At 37.6% G+C, this 21338-nt stretch overlaps 2 protein-coding genes across 3 annotated transcripts in view; one reads left to right on the top strand and one right to left on the bottom strand.

Annotated features, from left to right (window-relative positions):
* LOC137283272 (DNA ligase 1-like) overlaps window positions 1-21338 on the bottom strand; it is an 82576-nt gene that overhangs the window by 35059 nt on the left and 26179 nt on the right. For both annotated transcript variants that reach the window (XM_067814714.1, XM_067814713.1), the window contains exons 9-12: window positions 5551-5652; window positions 4962-5018; window positions 1867-2039; window positions 716-780 (exon numbers count right to left, since the gene is read on the bottom strand). In XM_067814714.1, the coding sequence (XP_067670815.1) occupies window positions 716-780; window positions 1867-2039; window positions 4962-5018; window positions 5551-5652 (397 nt within the window). The remainder of the gene's footprint in view (window positions 1-715; window positions 781-1866; window positions 2040-4961; window positions 5019-5550; window positions 5653-21338) is intronic.
* LOC137283283 (complement C1q tumor necrosis factor-related protein 2-like) lies at window positions 14880-17892 on the top strand. The gene is made up of 2 exons (XM_067814734.1): window positions 14880-15105; window positions 17333-17892. Exons 1-2 carry the CDS (start codon window positions 14880-14882, stop codon window positions 17890-17892), a joined length of 786 nt encoding a protein of 261 aa, XP_067670835.1.

A 21338-nucleotide genomic window follows, 5' to 3' on the forward strand; every position in this document is an offset into this window, starting at 1 on the left:
ATGCATGCGTGTGTATGTGTGACTGCTTGTACTAGTCCAGACTGAAGCTGGTTTTATAGTGCTAGTTCAATGAGATACCCTGCCGCAGTTAAGCTTGAATACCCAACTCAGACACGATATACTGACAGTGAGCAAACCAGTTCTTGTTGTAAACATCAAAGCTGAGCACCAGGCAGGGACCAACAAGAATAATATATTAACGTCTTTTTATATGACACAGCAGGGGATCAAACCCTTGACCTTCCACTCTCTGGGCAGACGCTCTAACCACTACACTACAGCGACTGTCTTCTATACAGTTAGAGACAAAACAAATTTTGCAGTTATACAGAAGATCAGAGTGGGTAGGGTAGAGGAGTGATGGGACAAGTGAGTGAGTGAGTGTGTGCAGTGAGTGAGTGTGTGGAGTGTGTGGAGTGAGTGAGTGATCCATTGCTTTCATCAAAATTCCAGGATTATCAAAGTGTGTAAACACATGTTATAGTTGGTTCACTATGTGTTTCTTTAATGTCACAATACAACTTAAGGACTGCCTACAACCAAAATGCATCAAGCAGCCTGTCCAAGCTGTATGTTTTGAGCTCTCTACGAAGTAGCATGAATGTCTGGAAGAAGTCAACCTGTTAGATGGGATGAGGAACTATCCACACAATTGGGTAGGGCTTCTTTGGGGAAGCCTAATCTAACAACTCCCACAAACAACAATGTGCCCTACCTCAGCCACCAACCCGAGATCTCCCTTCTCTTGTGCATCTGCTTTTATTTTATCCACACTGCGACCTGAAAGGTAATAAACAGAAATTTGTCAAAAAAACATAAAGGTGCTCATCGAATTAAACAAGAACATGAATTGGCCACTACATCACACATCAAGCAGTCATGATTTATAAAGGTGAAGCAGCAGCTTCGTTTACCCCAAACTCCTAAATCTGCCACTTAAATAAGTACAAACAAGAATTTCGTCAGGTACAAGGACAATAAAATTAAAGTAAATAAGTTAGGATTCTCACAAAGTGGAAACATATTTACCTAAGTACTAATTTTATAAATTCAGCTGTCTGTTTCTCACAAGATCTATTTGTTCCATTGTCGCCCTGTACCGACTACTTTTACATAAGACGTCTGTCAGTAAGTGATAAACATGTTTTGGCCAAGACCAACTTGCTTGAGAGTACATGTTTACGAAATGATTGAAATAACCTGATCTGATATGTTTTCCCTCTTTGTTCACAAAAAGTAGTTGGTACGAATAAATGAGAGCCTTGTGAATGTGCTATTATAAGCACAACTAATTGTAAATAGTTGACAGCAAAGAGGACTCCTGTTGAAACTCTGAAGTATAGTACTGGTGTGATTTATGGAGTCAGGTGAAATTTTCTTAGATAGAAATGTTCCTTAATTGTATTATGAAATCAGAACTGGATAAATGTTACTTAATTGAGTATTTTCAGAAGAGATTAGACCTTGACCAGTGTATGAAACTCCTAACAACACAGTTGCCATGACCTTGAAAATTAACTGAAGGTCATCAAAATCGACTGAGCCCTGCACCTTCCCTAGATAAAGCTTGGTGTTGAATATGAAGAAAATCCAGGGAACGGTTCTTAGGAAAAGCCAAGGAACGCTGACAAGGTAAAATGCTAAAGTCCCTTTATGACCTTGAGATGGAGGTCAAGGTCACCAAACCTGACAGTGACCTTCCTTTTGCATTGATAAGAATAGACACCAAATATGAACATGAGCACTGGATATGTGTGCTATATTAACATCCTATGATGATAATAAAAATAATGATCATGTTACATCATCAGTTGTAAATCTGTGTTGCTTCTTCCATCTACACAAACATTATGTGAGAGCAAGTACCTGTGGCTTGAGCAATAGCCTTCATGAGCACAGTCTCCCCAATACCCAGCTCCATGCCAGCGTAAGCTGGGGCCAGCTTGTTGAGACACAGGTAGACACACTGGAGCAGGTCCCCAGGGGACAACACAATCACTGACCGAAAGAAGTTGCAAAGGATCTCAATCATTTTAAGCCTGAGGGAGAAAAAAAGTATATCATGATTCTTGCTTTCAGTCTGATTGCTGAAAGCAACAGCAACTTTGGTGTATAAATTCTTCATCCATATAGCTTTTTATCCTATCATAACTGTACTTTGGTGTTTCGCAACAGACTATCTAACAACAAAGCTGTATTTAGAACTTGCACTGGTGCCACCTGAAACTGCACAGAGTGTCAGAACACAAAACACTGACTTCAGCTGGAAAAGAGAACCACGGCTCCAGATAATGTCTAAATATCAGGGGTACATATTCCTTATGTTTTCAATACAGGAGTACTGGAAAAATATAACAGTACATCTCGAGTAATCTTGTGTTTCGCTTCATATATGCATCACAAGATAGCAACATTTGTGTAAACATGTCGATAAATAATAAAACAATACCTTCTCAAATAAATATGTCTGTGATTCTAAGGCTGTAAACCAATGCTGTGGTGCATATCTACTACATTTACTATACCTGACAAAATAAGTTAGGAATATTGGTACTTTTTTAACTCATACTTTATCAGTATGCCAATGAATAAACACATCATTATTCGTAATTTCAAAATTTACAAATATCCTTATAAACTATTTTTGTCTAGTATGAATTATTTACTGATTGTGTCAGGAAATATTATAAAGTGATATAAAATGATTAGACACCAAATATGTTTTTCAAAATGATGTTCCTAACTTATAAGTACAAAAACTAGAGCTTTAAATATGTTTTTATGTTTAGCAACAAGTACAACCTGCTTCCATCTGTGGCAAGAAAGTTTCTACCTACAGTCGCACCAGGTGCAAGAAAGTTTCATCTATGTAAATCGAACAATACAACTTGATCATATCTAGTCACCTGCAGACTAAGAGCTATAGAAGGCTAAGTCTGTATTATTCACCTTGAATATGTCAACAAGTGATGACTTCCACCAATGCAATAATGAGATAATGGCGAATTATTCTTAGCTGTAACTCAAAACGGGGTCAACAGACACCCTAAAACCTTAGAAGTAGACAAGGCCCTTTATCTGGGCTCAGCTGGTAATTCTAAACCCTAACCCCTTAACAATGCCCTCTTCAGATGCTAGTTGGTTCTAAAAACTATATATAATGAAAGGCAAAAGAAACATTGCTGGAAATTGTGTAGATGTTCAAAGGATTGTTGTTGATTTCTCATTAACTCCGCCATGGTGGCTGTGTTCAGAAAACAAGTGTAGGATAGCCATTAAAGCAGGCAGTTTATGCCTGAATGCATGCATGATGCACATGCATCTCGATTCCAGTGTTAGAGCAAACTCTTCCCTTTCCACAAACAAAAACACCTCAAACCTCAATAACACACAGTACCTTATTGGGCAAAACAGGCTATATGACCATGATTCATGTTTTCCTCAAATTTGTCGTTTGGTATATATTTTCAAAAATATTGGTTCAAACACTCAATTGATACTGAAATGTCATTTCCAATAATAGAACATTTCTTTAGCCTTTCAGTATAGAAGAAAATCATACGCAAGAAATAAGTAAAATTTGTTCAAGTCGCTCAACCTTTGTCTGATGGTTCAAACTAAATTTTATTGATTAATCTTAAAATGATTGTTAACAGAGATAGTGTCTCTGACAAGGTACTGACACTTTAAATAGTCGAAATCCAGTTTGAAGGTCTCAATAGGTGGTCTTTCATCTAGAGACAATGTCTAACTTCTAGCCAGGATATACAATCCTGTTCCTTTTTCATATCGAACTGATTGCATGCTGAACTGACATTATCATGGGATGCTCTGGTATCTGTGCCTTGTTTCCTCCAACCATCACATCCCTGTGTGTCCTTCCTATCCTTTATAGGGACAATTTAACCTCTTACTCTCAGAGTGGAGTCATCTGCACAGAATCTTAACCACATCATCCCCTGAGCTGTGGAGTAGCCGTGGTTTGATCTTCCATAGACACGAACGACATTTACCACAAAGTCAACAGATCTGAGTTTTCCATGTGTTAAGTCTAGACATACTTTACTAACAAAATCAATGAAAGTTTGAAAAGTGAAGCCGTAAAAACCAAACTAATTCAGATAACACAACTTCCAACATTTGCTTGATAAGTAAAGCCATAAAATGTACCATTTTTTCCAGGAATAGAATCTGGAGGATTAAAGGAGCTTCATGAATCACTTTCAAAGCAAAAGATGGAAGAATCAAGTCATCGTTTTTCTTCCTTCCATATTTCTGATACTTTAACACCGGGAACTATTTAAAGACTAGCATCAGTGTGATGTGTGTGAAAGAGAATACTCCTACACCGTGAATGTTGAGAGAGTGATGAGGCAATCTACCTCCATCACATATCTGTATCACATAACACGTCTATAGGATTTTGTTACTGCAGTTCAATTCCTGTTAAAGCCACATCCTTGTCAGTTTCAGTGCACAGAGTGAATGTCTAATATGTCACCATAATAAACCTCTGCTTACAGCTGAACAATGACAAGATATTTAACTGGAAAGAAGGAAAATACAAACAGGTCTTCATCATGTCTGCTGGCAGACATTTATATTTTTGAACATGTAAATGTCCATCCTTGATGGACAGAAAGAAACAAAACGCCAGTTTACAAAATGAGTGAGTGAGTGAGTGAGTGAGTGAGTGAGTGAGCATGTTCAGTTTTAAACCACTTTTAGCAATATTCCAACAATATCACAGCATGGACACCATCAATTTGTTTCACTCATGGTATCCATGTGGGGAATCAAACCCTGGTATTCGGCGAGATGAGTGAATGCTTAACCACTAGGCTACACCCCTGCCCTGTTTACAAATGAAACAGGTCATACCATTCATAGGGGTCTTGAATTTCAAGCATAACATAAAGAATTGGTAACCAAAAACGTTTCAGAGATTTCATTGTACTCACCTTGCAGACGTATCTTCAATGGCCTCAAATGTTTTAGAAAGTGCCAGATATGGTACTCTGCAAAATATCATTGAACTTTGAGTACAACAGTACAATTCATGTCATTGTAACCTGTCACTAAGCAATGAATGGGACAAGCAAACCAGTGATTGATAGTACGTTCAATGACAGAGTACAATTTTAACTTGTTATCAGCCAGTCACACATTGTAACTGAGAAAGTGTCCAGACAAGGACAGACACTCCTTGTAGAAATATTTAAGCAATATCATCTTGCAGAACACCAAAAACAGGCTTCAGGCAATCACTGTACCCAACTGGAAATCAGCCCTAGGTATTCCATAGTCAGACTCTATCGCCCTGTAACCTTTCTAAGAAAGGGTCTTAGCTTGATTGCTAAAATACGCAAACCTTTGGCACATGCCTGACTTCAGCTGTACCATAATAAACTGTGTTGCATAAGCATGTATTAATTATGTTTCAATATTGTAGTCTGGACAGTTTAGGTGTACTATTGATTTAAATACGATTGTTCATGAGGACAAATACCAATCAATAACACAAATCCAGATTACAAATGTAATGCTTACTTTTCCTTGTGTTTCCAACAAGCATCAGCAATGGGATGGTACTTGGATTTGGAAGGGTGGTACTCTCCATTCGAGGATGTGCTCCCACTAACTGGTGATGGGCTGAAAAAATGACGTATTTCCTGTATCTACAAACAACTCAATTTCACTTCTTGAATTTGCAAGTAATTAGCATAAACCCTTATGGTATGCTTAAAATTTTATCAGGAACAGAAATATGTGAAAATGTTTATAGACATCATGGCTGAAATCATCCATGTAAAATTTCAGCTTCATGGTAGAAGTGCAACAGTACACCATGCCACAGTTCAGTACATAGTGCGGTATGTAGCTCCTGGATTGGTACAATTTGGTTCATTAACACAAAAAATCAATGGGATAAAATCTTCCTGGAATTGGGACCCAAACAAAGTGCCTTATCAAAGTTTATATGATAAAATTAGCATGAGTTGTTGACAATAGTGGCACAGAAATGTCAGAAGTGGTAGTGACATGAAGATGGGCCGCCATACAGCTGGAATATTGCTGGAATAGTGCGGCACAAAACTAAACTCTCTCACTCATTCACTCACTGACATGAAGATGTCGGCAAGACTTAAATAACATGGAATATCTATGATGACATTCCAAAAGTAGTAATGTGAATAACGCGAGTAAGATGATATCTTCAGTACAAAAAACAAACACACTATATTTTCAAAGTGAATTCCGGTGTGCCAAACCAAAAACAAAGTATAGCGGTATGAATACACTGTGGTATACTATGTGTGCCCTACTTTATGGACTTTATGGTTTCCGATGAGATATAAAAACAGTAACAGGAATGACGAAAAACCAACATCACCTTCCAACAAAAGATTATGGTGAGCTAAACGAAACTCGAACTTCCGATGTTTTTCCCTTGTACTAATAAGTTAAAAATATAAATGATAATGTGGCATTTCAAACACCATCTTTCAGGTAATAAAGCCAAAGTATTTTTTTCTAGACTGAGCCTTTGTTCCTCAAATTCAAACCAATTCCATGGGCCAATCTGAAATTAAAGGACTTTTCAAGATCTATGAAAATTTTCTTATTGATTGTGTCAAAAATAGTATTTTATGAAGATAACCTTCATTCTATTCGCAGGCTGTTGTCAAGGTCGACTAGCGAACCCATGTAAAGTGCAGTCAAACATGAAATTTTCAGACTTTCCAGACATTATTCACAATGTGGAAAAATGTTGTTTCACAAGAGGTTAATCTTCTTAAACACTACCTGACACAAAAAGCTTCTATTCTGATAACATAAATAACCCGCAAAAATCAAAGTCCTAAGCAGGCAGTCATATACAGAACCTGAATCACCATGATCAAACTTGATAAACACGACAGTGATTATCTTCAAAGTACCTGCAGAGGTGGAAAATAGATCAAGAGTCTCTCCATATTTCTGCAAGTGAGGGGCAACTTTCTAATGTATGGTTTGTTCATAAAATCAATCACCATGCTCATTTCCACTCACTGTAAACATCCTGCTTATGGAAGATGAAAACAGGTTTCTAATCAGACCCTCCATGGTTGTTGTTGGTTAATTAATGTCAATTACTGTATCCAACTGATTGTACGACAGATAGATCAAAACATAGCATTATAAATCACAGAGGTTTCTTATGACAAGACAGAAACAGAGTTCCATGTTAAGCTTAATCAATATCTGCAGAGCAATGGAGAGAGTGTCAAAGTGAATACTTTTTGTTTGCGACAGAAAGAATGAATTTATTTTATTTTTGTTCGTTTTCATGATTAATCGCATTACATAAAAGTCGTCCTTCAAATCAATAATGGCATATCACATAGCGACATGGCATGATGAGAGCAAGCATGACAAAGACACGACTTGAAACCAATGCGAAAGAAACGGAACTGGATTGGAAAGTAAGACAAAACAATCACACTACAGTGAGCTATTAAGTAGGAGGTTTTCTTCCTGATTGAAACCAAAGAAAGAAATCAATTAGCGTGCAGGAACACAATGGTGGCGATTGTTTACTTGCTACTCAGTAACAAAGAGAATTGGCATGGAAATTTGTCAGAGAAAGGAGTTGTCTGTGAACGGAAAATCTAATCTCTTAAAGACCAATTCTTCCAATAATTGGCTATTGGAGTGCTCTTTCTCAAATGCTGTCTCCTTCACGCAGTGGACTGACGCGAGACAATGACTGCCTGTCTAGAGGGGCTTGTTCCCCTCATCACCACTGTCATCCCCCTTAATCAAGTTAGTAAACATCCTTATCAATTGCCATTCTCATTAAATCCCCTCACCAGAAGTTGCCGACACATTCCTTGTACCGAGCAAGACTAACCCGATGTGTAAAAACCATGTAAAACCCTCACAAACTCTTCCAAACCATTATTGACAGAGATTAGACAATTTGCCCTAAACTTGCAAGCAACCTTAACTTGAGCCTCTGGCAACATAAACCAATCATCTAAGCTTGAAGAAATTTCTAGCCAATCATAAGCTCATAACACCATCGAAGTGCCACAGTGGTAGTGTGGAGTTCCATGGCGATATCTGCTGGACATAGGACACACTCCCACGAGGTGCGATATATCAACAGTCACAGTGTTAATTGAATTGTGAATCTGATACGATGCCGAGCATCAGATAATGCTGGATGCGACTCTCACTCGTGTAGCGCTGCCTTAGTTGATCTTGGATGGACGTCAGAGGACATTACTACTGGGACTAGCACTGAACATACAACATAACAGGTAAGGCTAAACTTCTGTTACTTTCAGAGATCTCACGGCAAACCATGAGAAGGTATCTTACTGTCACCCAAGATTGTGGTATTTCCTTGTTCAGGTAATAAAGCCAAAGTATTTTTTTTTTAGACTCAGATGTCAGTGTAAAGATAAATTTGATTTGACAACATGATTGAAAAAGAAAATATAAAAAACTGTAAATAATTGAAAACCTAGTTTTCAAATATCATACATAAAATGCCCTTCTAATGCGGTTCAAAATTCCCGAAGGAATAGAGTCCAAGGTATCACTAAATTAATACCACTGCTTGAACCATCATGACAATAATTGTGACAACTTTCATTACTGAAACTGAATGAAGGGTTTTCTTTGATTTGTAATCTACCACAACAGTCTTTACTGTGTCCAATAAATGTAGTTAGGGAGGTGTTTGGGAGTGTCAAAAACAATGTTTCATATGAATATATCCCAGTGTATTCATCAATAATGTCATATGGCATCCTTAACTGAAGCCACATAGGTACCGGTAATTACGGAAACACAACTGTTGATATATAGCCTTACAGTGGTCCACATAGGACATACCGTGAAGCAATTTAAATATATCACAGTTCATTTCAAAGAAAAATTGTTGAAATTCATTTACATATTTTAAAAGAAATTATTTTCTCCACATATATAGTGTTAGATGTGAGAAAAGAAGAAGAAAAGAAATATAAATGCACACCCATCAGATAAGACTAGGATTAAAATCCCAAATACCAATCTGTGAGAGTGAACAGCAATACAGCGTCATCAAAATCATGAAAATCTGCTAATATTTTCTGTATGGTGAATGGAATTACTTCTCAATGTAATAACCAATGAACCATCATCCAGTCTATCATTCTACTTCAAATGTCTGTGCACAGGAACAATGAAATGTCCAATAGTTTTCTATCACAATACTGGCTATCTGGTAATGCTGGTAAGAGGAAGGTCTTGTACTGAAATAATGCAGAGTAGTGTTAGTACAGATGATTACATCACAACCTCACCCAGATACAGTCCATTTGGCTCAAAAGCAGACCGATGAATTGCAGTGTAACTCAAAAACTAATAAACATAACCTACTCAAAGAAACGCTAATCATAATCAAAACATCATACCAACTCTGTGAGTTCTTTGCAGAATTTCTGTCCTAATAATTAAAAAGTTGTTTAACAAACTATCATTAAAATACTGACACAGGTCACTGTTATGTACGAGGGAGGAGTGCAGAGCACTGCACAGCCAGGTGTTCAAGAAGCATGTGCACAAGTGCCAAAAAAGTTATTTATTCATTAACCTACTCTTTGCTGTCTCCATGCTTTCCCACACACCTGGCTGTCCCTTTCTCTGCACTCCTCCCTCGTAACATATAGTGAACTGTTTTAATGATAGTTTGTTAAATAAGTTTTTTATTTTAAGAAATAAATTCTGCATTAAACCTAACAGAGTTGATAACGATGTTTTGATTATGATCAGCGTTTCACTAAGTATTTTATGTTTAATAGCTTTTATTAATCTGCTTTTGAGCCAAACAGACTAAAGCTACTCTTGATTTGAAACTGTGAAGATCTCAATTAGAATTGATCTTCAGAAACCCTTGCTTGTTTTACGACGTAAAAGCAGGATGATGCTGTGAGCCTCTCTGACTTGACTGACACATATCATTGTATTTTTACTGCATAGATAGAAGCTAATGCTAACTGGAGGCACATAATCCTGCATGTGATAATGTTGTGAATACACAATGCCAACGTAAGAAGACCTCCCAAAAAAACTATGTAGGACACTGTCACATGAAATCACTCAGGCAATCCGACTAGGAACTTTGACTGCCGGTTGTAACACCCTTAGAATCATCTGTTGCTCACATCAACCACTAGGTTGTCTGCACATGAAATTATTTAGAATACAACTGGGGGTGGGTGGTTGTGAAGTGCAGACAAGTGTTTGCTTGAAGATTTGGAGAGAAACCTGTTCTTTCCAGTTTGACTTCCCTCATAACTGCTAAGAGTAAATATGTAAAATAACAGAACCATATGAACCTTGCTGGAAGCATTTTGAAACAGATAAGAAAAAACTGACAAATCTGTCACCCCTAATTCAAATTTGAATAATAATAACAATAAAAGAAGAACATATTTATATTGTGATGAGTCTCAAATAAAACAGTTATACTAAACTAACACTGCAGTCCAATAATCACAATCACGACCTTTATTTGCTTTGTTAAACACTGTAGCTGATATGACAACCTCTGAAATAAACTTCATCAAACCAATATACAAGGAATCAAATTTAGGTGAAGTGTATACTTTACTTTCTGTTGCCAGGGATACCACCCCATAGTATCATGTGACTGCCATACCTTGGTGCTGAATACAAAAACTATATCTCTAATGATCTTGAAGCAGACACTAGACGCTAGTCACCTAATTAAACATGGCAAGTAACAATTATTCAGCAATTACTCGGCTGCTAGTTACTGTCTAGCATCATTTCTGTTCATTATTTTCTGATATGGACAAGCCCTCCTTCTGGAATCAGTAAGGTAAGAGAGGCTTCAATGATATTATTGATTTAGGCAGCTTGGAAGACAGCATCTGACTTGTTTCTTTAGAAAACTTGAAAGATTGTCATTCAAGGTAAATCAGGTTGAAATTCGCCAGGTTTCAGTTTACGCTCCACATCCTTGAAAATAGCTATGAGTTGATCACAAGTTAGCTTTGTTATTTGAAGAGGTTTCTGATGCCGAGTACAAAGACAGCAAGGATTGGTTAGCTGACTGTCTGCTGTGTCACAATGTCTTGGTGTACTAAACCTCTTCAAACCACTGTCATAACGACCTCAATCAGACTACTGTGTTTAGTTATAACCATAGTTCATTATATGCCTCTAGAGTAAAACATGAAACAAATACTCTGGACTAATGAAATAATTTCTTGTATCTGTCAGGTCATTATAAGCATGTTCATTACTAACATAGTTCACTGTACCTGATAATCAGCATTACTAACATAGTTCACTGTGCGTGATAATCAGCATTACTAACATAGTTCACTGTACCTGATAATCAGCATTACTAACAGTTCACTGTACCTGATAATCAGCATTACTAACATAGTTCACTGTACCTGATAATCAGCATTACTAACATAGTTCACTGTACCTGATAATCAGCATTACTAACATAGTTCACTGTACCTGATAATCAGCATTACTAACATAGTTCACTGTGCGTGATAATCAGCATTACTAACATAGTTCACTGTACCTGATAATCAGCATTACTAACATAGTTCACTGTGCGTGATAATCAGCATTACTAACAGTTCACTGTACCTGATAATCAGCATTACTAACATAGTTCACTGTACCTGATAATCAGCATTATTAACTTAGCTCACAGTATGTGATAATCAGCAATACTGACACAGTTCACTGTACCTGATAATCAGCCTGACTAACATAGTTCACTGTATCTGATAATCAGCATCGCTAAAAGTTTACTGAACCTGATAATCAGCATTATTATCTTAGCTCACTGTACCTGATAATCAGCATTCTAAGATGCTTCGGTGAAAGATCAAAGGCGCCGACAACACTTTATCTGACGATAATGTGCACTTTTTGCATTACATCACGTGATGTCGTCACTGTGCCATTCCAGTCTGCCCCCTCGTAATCGAACTTTTCTGCATTATGTCACAATGTAACCGACATCACGATGGATGTCAGTTGCCATCGCCTCGTACAGCCTCCCACAGTAAACTGCTTCATCGCATCTTGTTTCTTGGTTTGCAGTTGCATCACACAGCTAACATCACTGGTGGTAATGTTTGCAATGTTTACATTCCCACAATGAAATCATGGAATGTCGCATGACTAGTCAGCTTCAGCTGAATGTACTGATCTAAACTTTCGTTGGTAGTAGAAATGAGACCGTCATATTAATGATCTAGAGAAGATATTTAACCCGAACATAAACTGTCACCAAACTGTTCATCATTTGTTTTGCTAGTAACATTTGTCTTAACGCAGGGGGCTTAACTTAGCTCACAGTACCTGATAATCAGCATTACTAACATAGTTCACTGTACCTGATAATCAGCATTACTAACATAGTTCACTGTACCTGATAATCAGCATTACTAACATAGTTCACTGTACCTGATAATCATCAACAATGACTTGTACGTTATTTATGAGTTGCCACTTACATTGAGGCAAGAGTCTGATTCTGACAATGACAGAGACACGTGTTACCACAAAGCTAGAAGTATGAGCTAAGATTCTGACATTGACAGGCCTATAAGGTGCCAATGAGACACAGGTAATATTTAGGTTCTGACAATGACTGGTCTTCAGGACAGAGTTAATAGATTCTAACAATGAATTTTATGTTATAGACAAGTTGTCACTAAGATAGATATAACAGTAAGATTATGATTGTGTGATTGAGGTTAATTCTACACTGCCTTTAGAAATATTCCAGCAATATCACGGCAGAGGACACGAGAAAAGGGCTTCACACATTGTACCCATGTGAAGAATCGAACCCGGGTCTTGGGCATGACAAGTCAAGGCTATTTAACAAATTGCCTACCCTACTGCCCCATGTCTGACAAAGCTAGGGTAAATTAAGCACATCTACTGTTAGATACATAAAGGTGTCAATGAGACAGCTCGTGTTTTGTTTTTCACATATGGCATAGGTAACCTGCACATCTGTTGATGTTGGCCAATTGTTGTTATCACCATTTCAACACTTCAGAGAACTTTCAGTGACTTCTGATATTATCATATGATGTTACACCTCTATTCATTACCGAACAACTTGATTTACCGAGCAGGATGCACTGTGATAACTTTCTCAAGTTGTTGACACTTTGATTTTGGTTACCATGAAAATGGACGAGCCACTATCAATGTTGCAAAAATAGCAAACCTTGTCAGGGAGCAACTACGTATGAAAATACTAGGTCCAAGAAACCACACAAGAAATGTGTAGATATTTCCAGTTTTGAAAAATATGAAGGACTTTATTTGATAAGTTCATTTTCATTTAATTTTTAAATATTTGTTTTCTTTTGCTTGAGCAAGTATGAGGGAGTAGGTGCAAAACAAATGACCTTGCTGATTTATTTAAGATATGGGCCATAATGACAAACACAAAGCACAATGTATTCATACCACCATACCTGAAGGTAAACATTGAAACTGTGCCAGAATCAACACTTATTAAATTCAAGGTCATTCCTGCATATTTGCCAAAAACTTCAATTACTTTCTGCCTTTTTCAGATTCACAAAACAACATCCTTCATGACTGTAGACATTCATTTCGATATCTTTGAACATATTGAAGTTGAGGTTTCCATATTCTACACCTTCAAAAGAACCCCTTCTCAACAGAATGTCTGCTGTTGGGCTCGAAACTTACACAACACATGCATTCTTTCACTTACTCATTTTCCAGTCATGGGATGAGACTCATCTTGGGAAACATGACAGTGAAAGCAAATTAACTGCTCAGGTATAGCCATAGACTGAAATTGGATTTGTAAAAGCTTTGTATTCTTGTCAAAGTGTTTACATTGATTGCCGGGAAGTTTCAAGGTTGTCATTTTCACTTTTGTTTTTCTAAAGTATGTCAGTGTGTGTACATAAAACTGTGAGGTAAATGGGATGAGGTCAACATGACATTTTGTATTGAATACTCACAAACTATTTTGCTTGTTTCTTCATTGATTCATGGTAAAGTTTGAAATTGTTCCGGCTTAAGAAAGGAACAAAGACGACATCTCCATGAACAAATTTGGTCTTGTCGGGAGGATCATCACAACATCAGTTTACAAAAATAATTTCGCAATTTTGAACTTCTTTCCAGGATCACCATATCACACAACAAATAGGAACTTTACCTGTTTACAAGATGTGGAAAACATTCCAAATGGTCACAGGGAACTCACTCTAACCCACAATCTTCACAGGCATATGGAATCCTTGCTAGTACAGTGGAAGCTGTCAAAACCGGCATCTCCCCAATCTGGAAAGTTGTCCACACTGGCATATAATCTCAGTCCCATTCATGGTTTGCATACGTATCATCTGCTCCATAATCCGGCACATTGCCTAAAATGGATTATTTCTTTAGTCCAAGTGGGTGCCGGTTTAGACAGCTTCCACTGTATTTGTCAATCCTTTATCTATTTTTAAAGCATTGTGAATCCACAAAACGGACTGTCTCAGAACCATCTGGCCAGAGTGGTGTGAATTGTGTGAAGTGGTATTTCAACAAGTGGTCAAATGAAGTCACTGCTTACTTAAGTTGTTTAATTACATGGCAGCATCATCCTGTTCATGTTAGAGGAAGCAAGTGCAGCACCATTGGATCCTAGCTTGACAAAGGGACGTTGTTTTTGTAAAGCTAACTGAAATGTCAAAATCATCGGTAAAGCTGATCATATGATCTTTCATTGAAGAAACCAAATGTGCTATTGAACATACTCTTCACAATGCCATGTTGTCCACATATTACAGAAACCAAACATGAAGGTTGGGTTGGGTCTCTTGGCGGCTATCTACCCATGTCTGCTGACTGTTACCTTGGCAACATACTATTCGAAGGAGAATGACCAGTGCAACAACTGTTGCCGTGGTCCCCCTGGTCCACAAGGAATTCCCGGACTCCCAGGCATACACGGAACACGAGGTGAAGAGGGACACAAAGGAAACAAGGGTGAAATGGGCAGCAAGGGCATCCGTGGATATCAAGGTAGGGTCTTCCATTCCCCTTTTGTGAAACCAGGAATTTAACATGACAACTTACAGAGCCATACTGGTTGAAGATATTCAAAACACTGACTCATTAAGTGCGCACTTACACAAGGGATCCAAGTGCTTCAAGTGTAGTAACCTGCATATCTTAACAAATCTCGAATTGGGCTGCCAGCAAAGTTAGTGCTTTCTATATTCCAGCAACCCTTTTCTTACAAGTCTTGGTCCACTAGGTCATCAATAACTCTTAATTTATGAGACAATTTGCCTTACTGTATAAGCACACATGAATTAATAAGTTAAGACAAGTCATCAATCCTTATTTTACATTTGCAAGAAACTTGCTTAATTTATTCATGAGAGATTATTCATGGCCTCATTTAGGCTTATTGCTCAAGACAAAAAATACGCAATGTTTCTGGAAACCTATTAAATGCAGGACACTGAGGACAGGACCACAGATCATCTTTGTCCAACTGTCTGTTATACATGCCTGATAGTTAGCTGCATATCAGGCTTTGAAACAATCCAGGTGGGGTGAACAAACACAGCAAGGTCATGATACATTACGATATGCATCATGAGATACACATTCCTGTCAGAAGGCATAGAAGCTTCCTTTTCTTTGCTTCTAAAGAAAACAGCTACCACAGACACACATTCTTAGTGTTGTTTTCAAGCAATAAACTTGAAATGATAATTAAAATCTATCTTGAGTTAAGTGATTGACACATGGCCTGTGGGTTCCCATGAAAAAAGGTTGGAGTATTTTAGCATGTGTTTTGTCTGGTATCAATACGAAAAAAAACGTTGTGTCTTATCAACTTACAAAAACATGCCCCAAATGACATTAGGACTCAAGAGTCATCAATAGCTTTGGGCACATATACATTGAGCAACATGGCAATCCCAGCAATCCTATAGGCCTTGGCCGCAGACATCAAATAGTGGTTACTACTAATGTGTCTGTCAGATGCCTATTAACAGTTGTTTCAAAGCCAGTGATATATTTCATGAAACAAGGGTGTCACTGCAGTAATCTGTTTCTTACATATCTTCTATATACTGATGGAAACAAATAGGGGAACACATGTAAGTTAAAGTGTTCCTTGTCTCTCATCCACAATTTTAGAGCAATATAAAAGGTACCTGGAAAAGAATGTAGGTGGACTTGTTCTTTCATTTGTTCTTATTCATTTTAATCAGAATAACATCAGTTTAGCATCAAACTGATACATTTTGTATGCTGTCAATTGTGCTTTTAACCAACACAATATTTGGTCATGAGAGTGAGTGAGTGAGTGAGTGAGTGAGTGAGTGAGTGAGTGATGTTTTATGCCACTTTTAGCAATATCTCAGCAATATCACAGCAGGGGACACCAGAGATGGGCCGCACACATTGTACCCATGTGGGGAATCGAACACAGGTCTTCATCATGACAAGCGAACACTTTAAGCACTAGGTTACCCTATCGCCCCTTGGTCATGAGAGACTTCATTTGTCTTCATGTTAACTACTCATACCTCAGTGTCCATTCTCAAAACAATTAAACTCTGCACAGAATAGCCACTACTATCACCACAAGAAAGGACCAAAGAATATTTAACAGCACACTAAAACTATAAAGTTTAACTTCAGATATTGGCAAATTTAACAGTAACAAAAGTAACATATTTAAGAGTAACATCAGGAAAGTAGTCCTACATAGGCTGACTTCTGGTCAACTCCTTCAAGTAGCCAGTGAATCACAAAACAGGATTGGAGATAATCCACACCTTTGGTATCTGTCACCTCAAAATGGCTCTTCACCAGTTATGAATGCCATTTACCACTTTTCTGAAATCCTAAAGCATTGCATGATAGTCAGTAATATCAAGTAAACTATAGCATACTGAGAACCAATCTGGAACACAACACCAAGACCCTAGGATCCTTGTATACATAAGGGATGCAATCCTGTGCAGCATGTTGCAGCACCTTAAGTAATCTTTTTGTCCTAGGATCATATACAAAGCAAATCTGAAATTCTGTCCAATGAACAGGACTACTCTTAAATCAAATAATCCATGAAGTATCCTTCCTTTCTTTCATCAAATTGTAGATAGTGTCTCTATACTTGTGGTAAGAAGTGTAGGAACTTGAAAAGTGTTCTTCCACATTGATTTGTGCATATCCAACACAATTTGTAATCGAATATTACATATAATTTACTTTATCTCCACAGGGGTGACAGGGCCTCCAGGACCTGAAGGTCCAAAAGGACTCCGAGGCAGGAAAGGTCAAAAAGGCATGGAAGGCATCACTGGTCTGGAAGGGCCAAAGGGAGAGCAGGGAGCACGTGGCTATCCCGGACTGAAGGGAGATATTGGAGAAAAGGGACAAAAGGGTGGCAGACCTCCAAAAGTAGCTTTTTCAGTCAGCCGCAGCAAGAAACTTGGACCAGTCTTGCAAAACACTCCTGTCACATTTGACAAAATACACACCAACTTGGGTGAAAGTTTTGACCTCTATTCCTCTCAGTTCGTGTGCAGGGTCAATGGCACTTATTTATTTACTACCCACGTCCTGGGCCAAGACCAGCATGATGCGTATGTGTGGATTATGTTAAACAATGAGCACAAGATGGCGCTGCATGGTGACAGACGAGCAGGGTATGGGACAGGAAGCAACACAATTATCCTCCATCTTGTCTATGAAGACCATGTATGGTTGCAGCTGTCCGAAAAGTCGGCTCTCATGAATGACTACTCCTCTTTTTCAGGATATCTCTTATTTGAAGATTAGAGATTTGAACAAGAATTTGAACATTTCTATATGTGAGAAAGTTCGCTTTCCCCAAACTCATAGACTATTTAACAATCATTTAGATGTCCATTAAATTTGCTGTCATTATCTCGAATGTGTATTGCACAGATTAGTATATGATGTGGCAGTTCTGAGGAAAATATGTTAAACAAATGTGTTGTTTGCTGTGTTTTACTATTTTTTATTCCATCAGTTCACTAATCTTACACTGTTGGGTTTTTCAGGACAATACACAACGTCTTGTTCACCTGATGAGATATGAGGGTACATCAAAATGTTCTAATTATCACCAAGACTCATTCAGGGTAGAAACTTTATTTTGTTTTTGTGTCCTTATGACTTTCTTACATAGCCACCATCACAAGTTACACATTTCTCCCACCGTTTCTTGACCTTGCACAGACCGGCTGAATAGAAGTCCCCTGATTTCATGGAAAACTAACTCTCCATCTCATGAACGACCCTTTTCGTGTCATCAATGCGGCATCCACAAAGTGGGTCCTTCATCTCTTGATCATTCAAATAGACCCAACATTCGTTTATGGTTACAAGACTCTGATGAAATCCTGCTCCAGAAGCTCCAGTGCCTGTTCCATGTGGTCTGTCTTTGAAAAGGAGCTTAAGCGAGGAACCCAGCATGCTGACACTTTAGACATGTGCAGTTCATTAAGAATGATGTTTCATAACTCAAGTCAGTCTCATGCATAACTGTTTGTATTGATAAACAGCGATCTTCTTGAACCAGTGCCTCAACTTTGTTCACGGTGTCCAAATCATCAGTCAGAGAAGGGCGTCCACTTCTTAGCTCATCTGAGAGGAACACGTGACCTGTTTAGATATTCCTTTTCCATCTCTCAGCAGTGTCATAGAATGGGCTATCATCACCATAAACTGATTTCATCTCATTGTGAATTTGTCGTGCAGTGCAACCCTTAAGGGCAAGAAACTTAATTACACTGCATGCCTGAATCTTCTCCATACTTGGGGGTACTAGTGTGTAGGTGCAAATAGCACAAGACTGGATATAGGGAAGTAGACAGTTCTTGGTCCATTAACTAGACAAGGATCACTGATGTTACAGTCAAAAGTTTATCCTGATTGCTAAGTAATTCCTTGGTGATAATGGAAACTTTTTGATACTGCCTCGTATGCTTCATGTTAAGCAAGATATTCTTTAAATATGAAGTGGAACTTGATCATGTGTGTCCCAACCAAAAATATGATTCTAAATTTTCAAAGTGAAGGTAAGAGATAATGAGAGTGAACTGTACAATTGCAGATAGTCCTCCAAGATTAGTTACCCCTTGTTAACATGTGGTAGACCTGTGAGCACTTCCTCGCAAGGAACTTGATGAGATAAAATTTTATACACAGCTCTTGTTCAGGGATCAGTGGATGTTGTGTTCCATTGGTTTTGTGAACGTGTCCACAATCTGTAAATGGCATTGTTTTAATGTTCCATGTTGTAGCTGTGTTTACTTTTTCCAGAAACAACAGCTGATAGATGTACAAATTAGGGGTGAAATAATATACCACTGTATTGGTAGAACTGCGGTGTTTTGCCTTGAGTTCGGAATACCGTAATGCAATCTAAAAATTCAGCATTTTCGGTTTTCCTATCAACCTTTATACCTAGTCAAAAAATGAGTTTTTTCATTCAAAATAACTAAGATTATTCTGTCCACATGTTATTAAACAATGTGAGGTTTGGTTCTTGTTGTCTAATTTATATTTTATTATTATGACTCATATACCAAACAGAAACAGACCTATCTGAGGGCCTTATATCGCAATACATATTGTACTGTGGTCAGAGCGTATCATTTCATCCCAAGTACAAATCAGAAATCTGTTATGACGCTTATTCGTTTTAATATCACTTTGATCCTGTTTGTTTCAACTAACTGAAACTCTTACAGACAAGTTAAATGCGTAAGTAACATGTATGCCTGTCATTTGTAAGTCAGTAACACAGTATACAGTATTCCCCACAACTTATCCCAACCTTTAGTCTTAACATGAAACAAACATTTCTGTCGGCAGTTCTGCTATTGAAACCCGTCTCATATTCTGACACACTCCTCCCACTAGTATTGTAATCTTAGGATTATATTCTACTCGTAAATATATATATATCAATGATTCATGACTGTATGACAAAAATCTGTGAAATCTGTACATATTATATATATATATATATATGTGTGTGCCACGTGAAGTCCACAAGGAGATATGATCTGGATAAAGTAGGTTAATTCAACTACATATACATAAAGGCCATTGATGTCGGTCAAGTCAGGAGACTGAAGGAGAGTTCTGTGGACCAATGACATCCTGTAGATCAACCACAAGAGCCACATCACATAAATATCAACTACTAGTTTTGCCGCAGTAAGCGCCCTTGTGCAATATGTCTCATTACTCCACTAACTAACTTCAGTCTTGGCGACACACAGATGTCATCTATATTGACTACTTTCAGTGTTCTTGTGCAATATGCCTCATTACTCCACTAACTGACTTCAATCTTGGCCACACAAATGTCATCTATATTGATTACTTTCAGTGTTCTTGTGCAATAACCAACTTCAATCTTGGCCACACAAATGTCATCTATATTGACTGCATTCAGCACTCTTATGCAATATGTCTCCTTACTCCACTAACTGACTTCAATCTTGGCCACTCAAATGTCATCTATATTAGCTGCATTCAGCGTTCTTGTGCAATATGTCTCTTTACTTCACTAACTAACTTCAATCTCGGCCACACAAATTCAAGTCTCTTGTATACTGCAGATTCCATCAAAGAGAATAGTAAAAGGTGGTATACATTTGTCATGAAAGTATCATCTCAAAACTTGGCTTCAACATTTCAGGTGTTTGTCCACTGCTGTCTAGCTGAATACATAAATTTCATAAACGATGTCAATTTTCAAAGCCACCAGACAAATAATATCAATATTCAAACTCCCTAATCCAGTTGTTGTCACTGACATTCAGACAGTACCATTATCATAGCTATCAACTTGTAGTAAATCCTCACTGGATTTTACTTAACATACATAGCTCCTAAATACTAATATTTTCCTGCAAGTCCAACTCTAATTGACATGTTCCAGTTAAGGACATGTTAACATTGGAAACTAACAAACCACTCAATCATTTTAAATAGTCCCAAACTTTCTAACTGTATGTTAGTTTTGTTGAAGATTTGCTAATTTTTACCTCTCAGTTCTTACTTTTCTCGACCATTGTTTTCTAATATTTCATATATTATCTCTCATTAAATCTTTTTCAGACATTTGCATCTTTTATTTTAAAAAAATAGAAAGCATGATTCAGGCTATTAAAAGTAAGTTTTTGTTGCATTTCATAGCTTTAGAAAACTTCAGTGGGTGGACATGTTAAAACTGATTATATCCA

This window comes from Haliotis asinina, chromosome 5 (genome assembly GCF_037392515.1).
Source record: "Haliotis asinina isolate JCU_RB_2024 chromosome 5, JCU_Hal_asi_v2, whole genome shotgun sequence".
NCBI lineage: Eukaryota > Metazoa > Mollusca > Gastropoda > Lepetellida > Haliotidae > Haliotis > Haliotis asinina.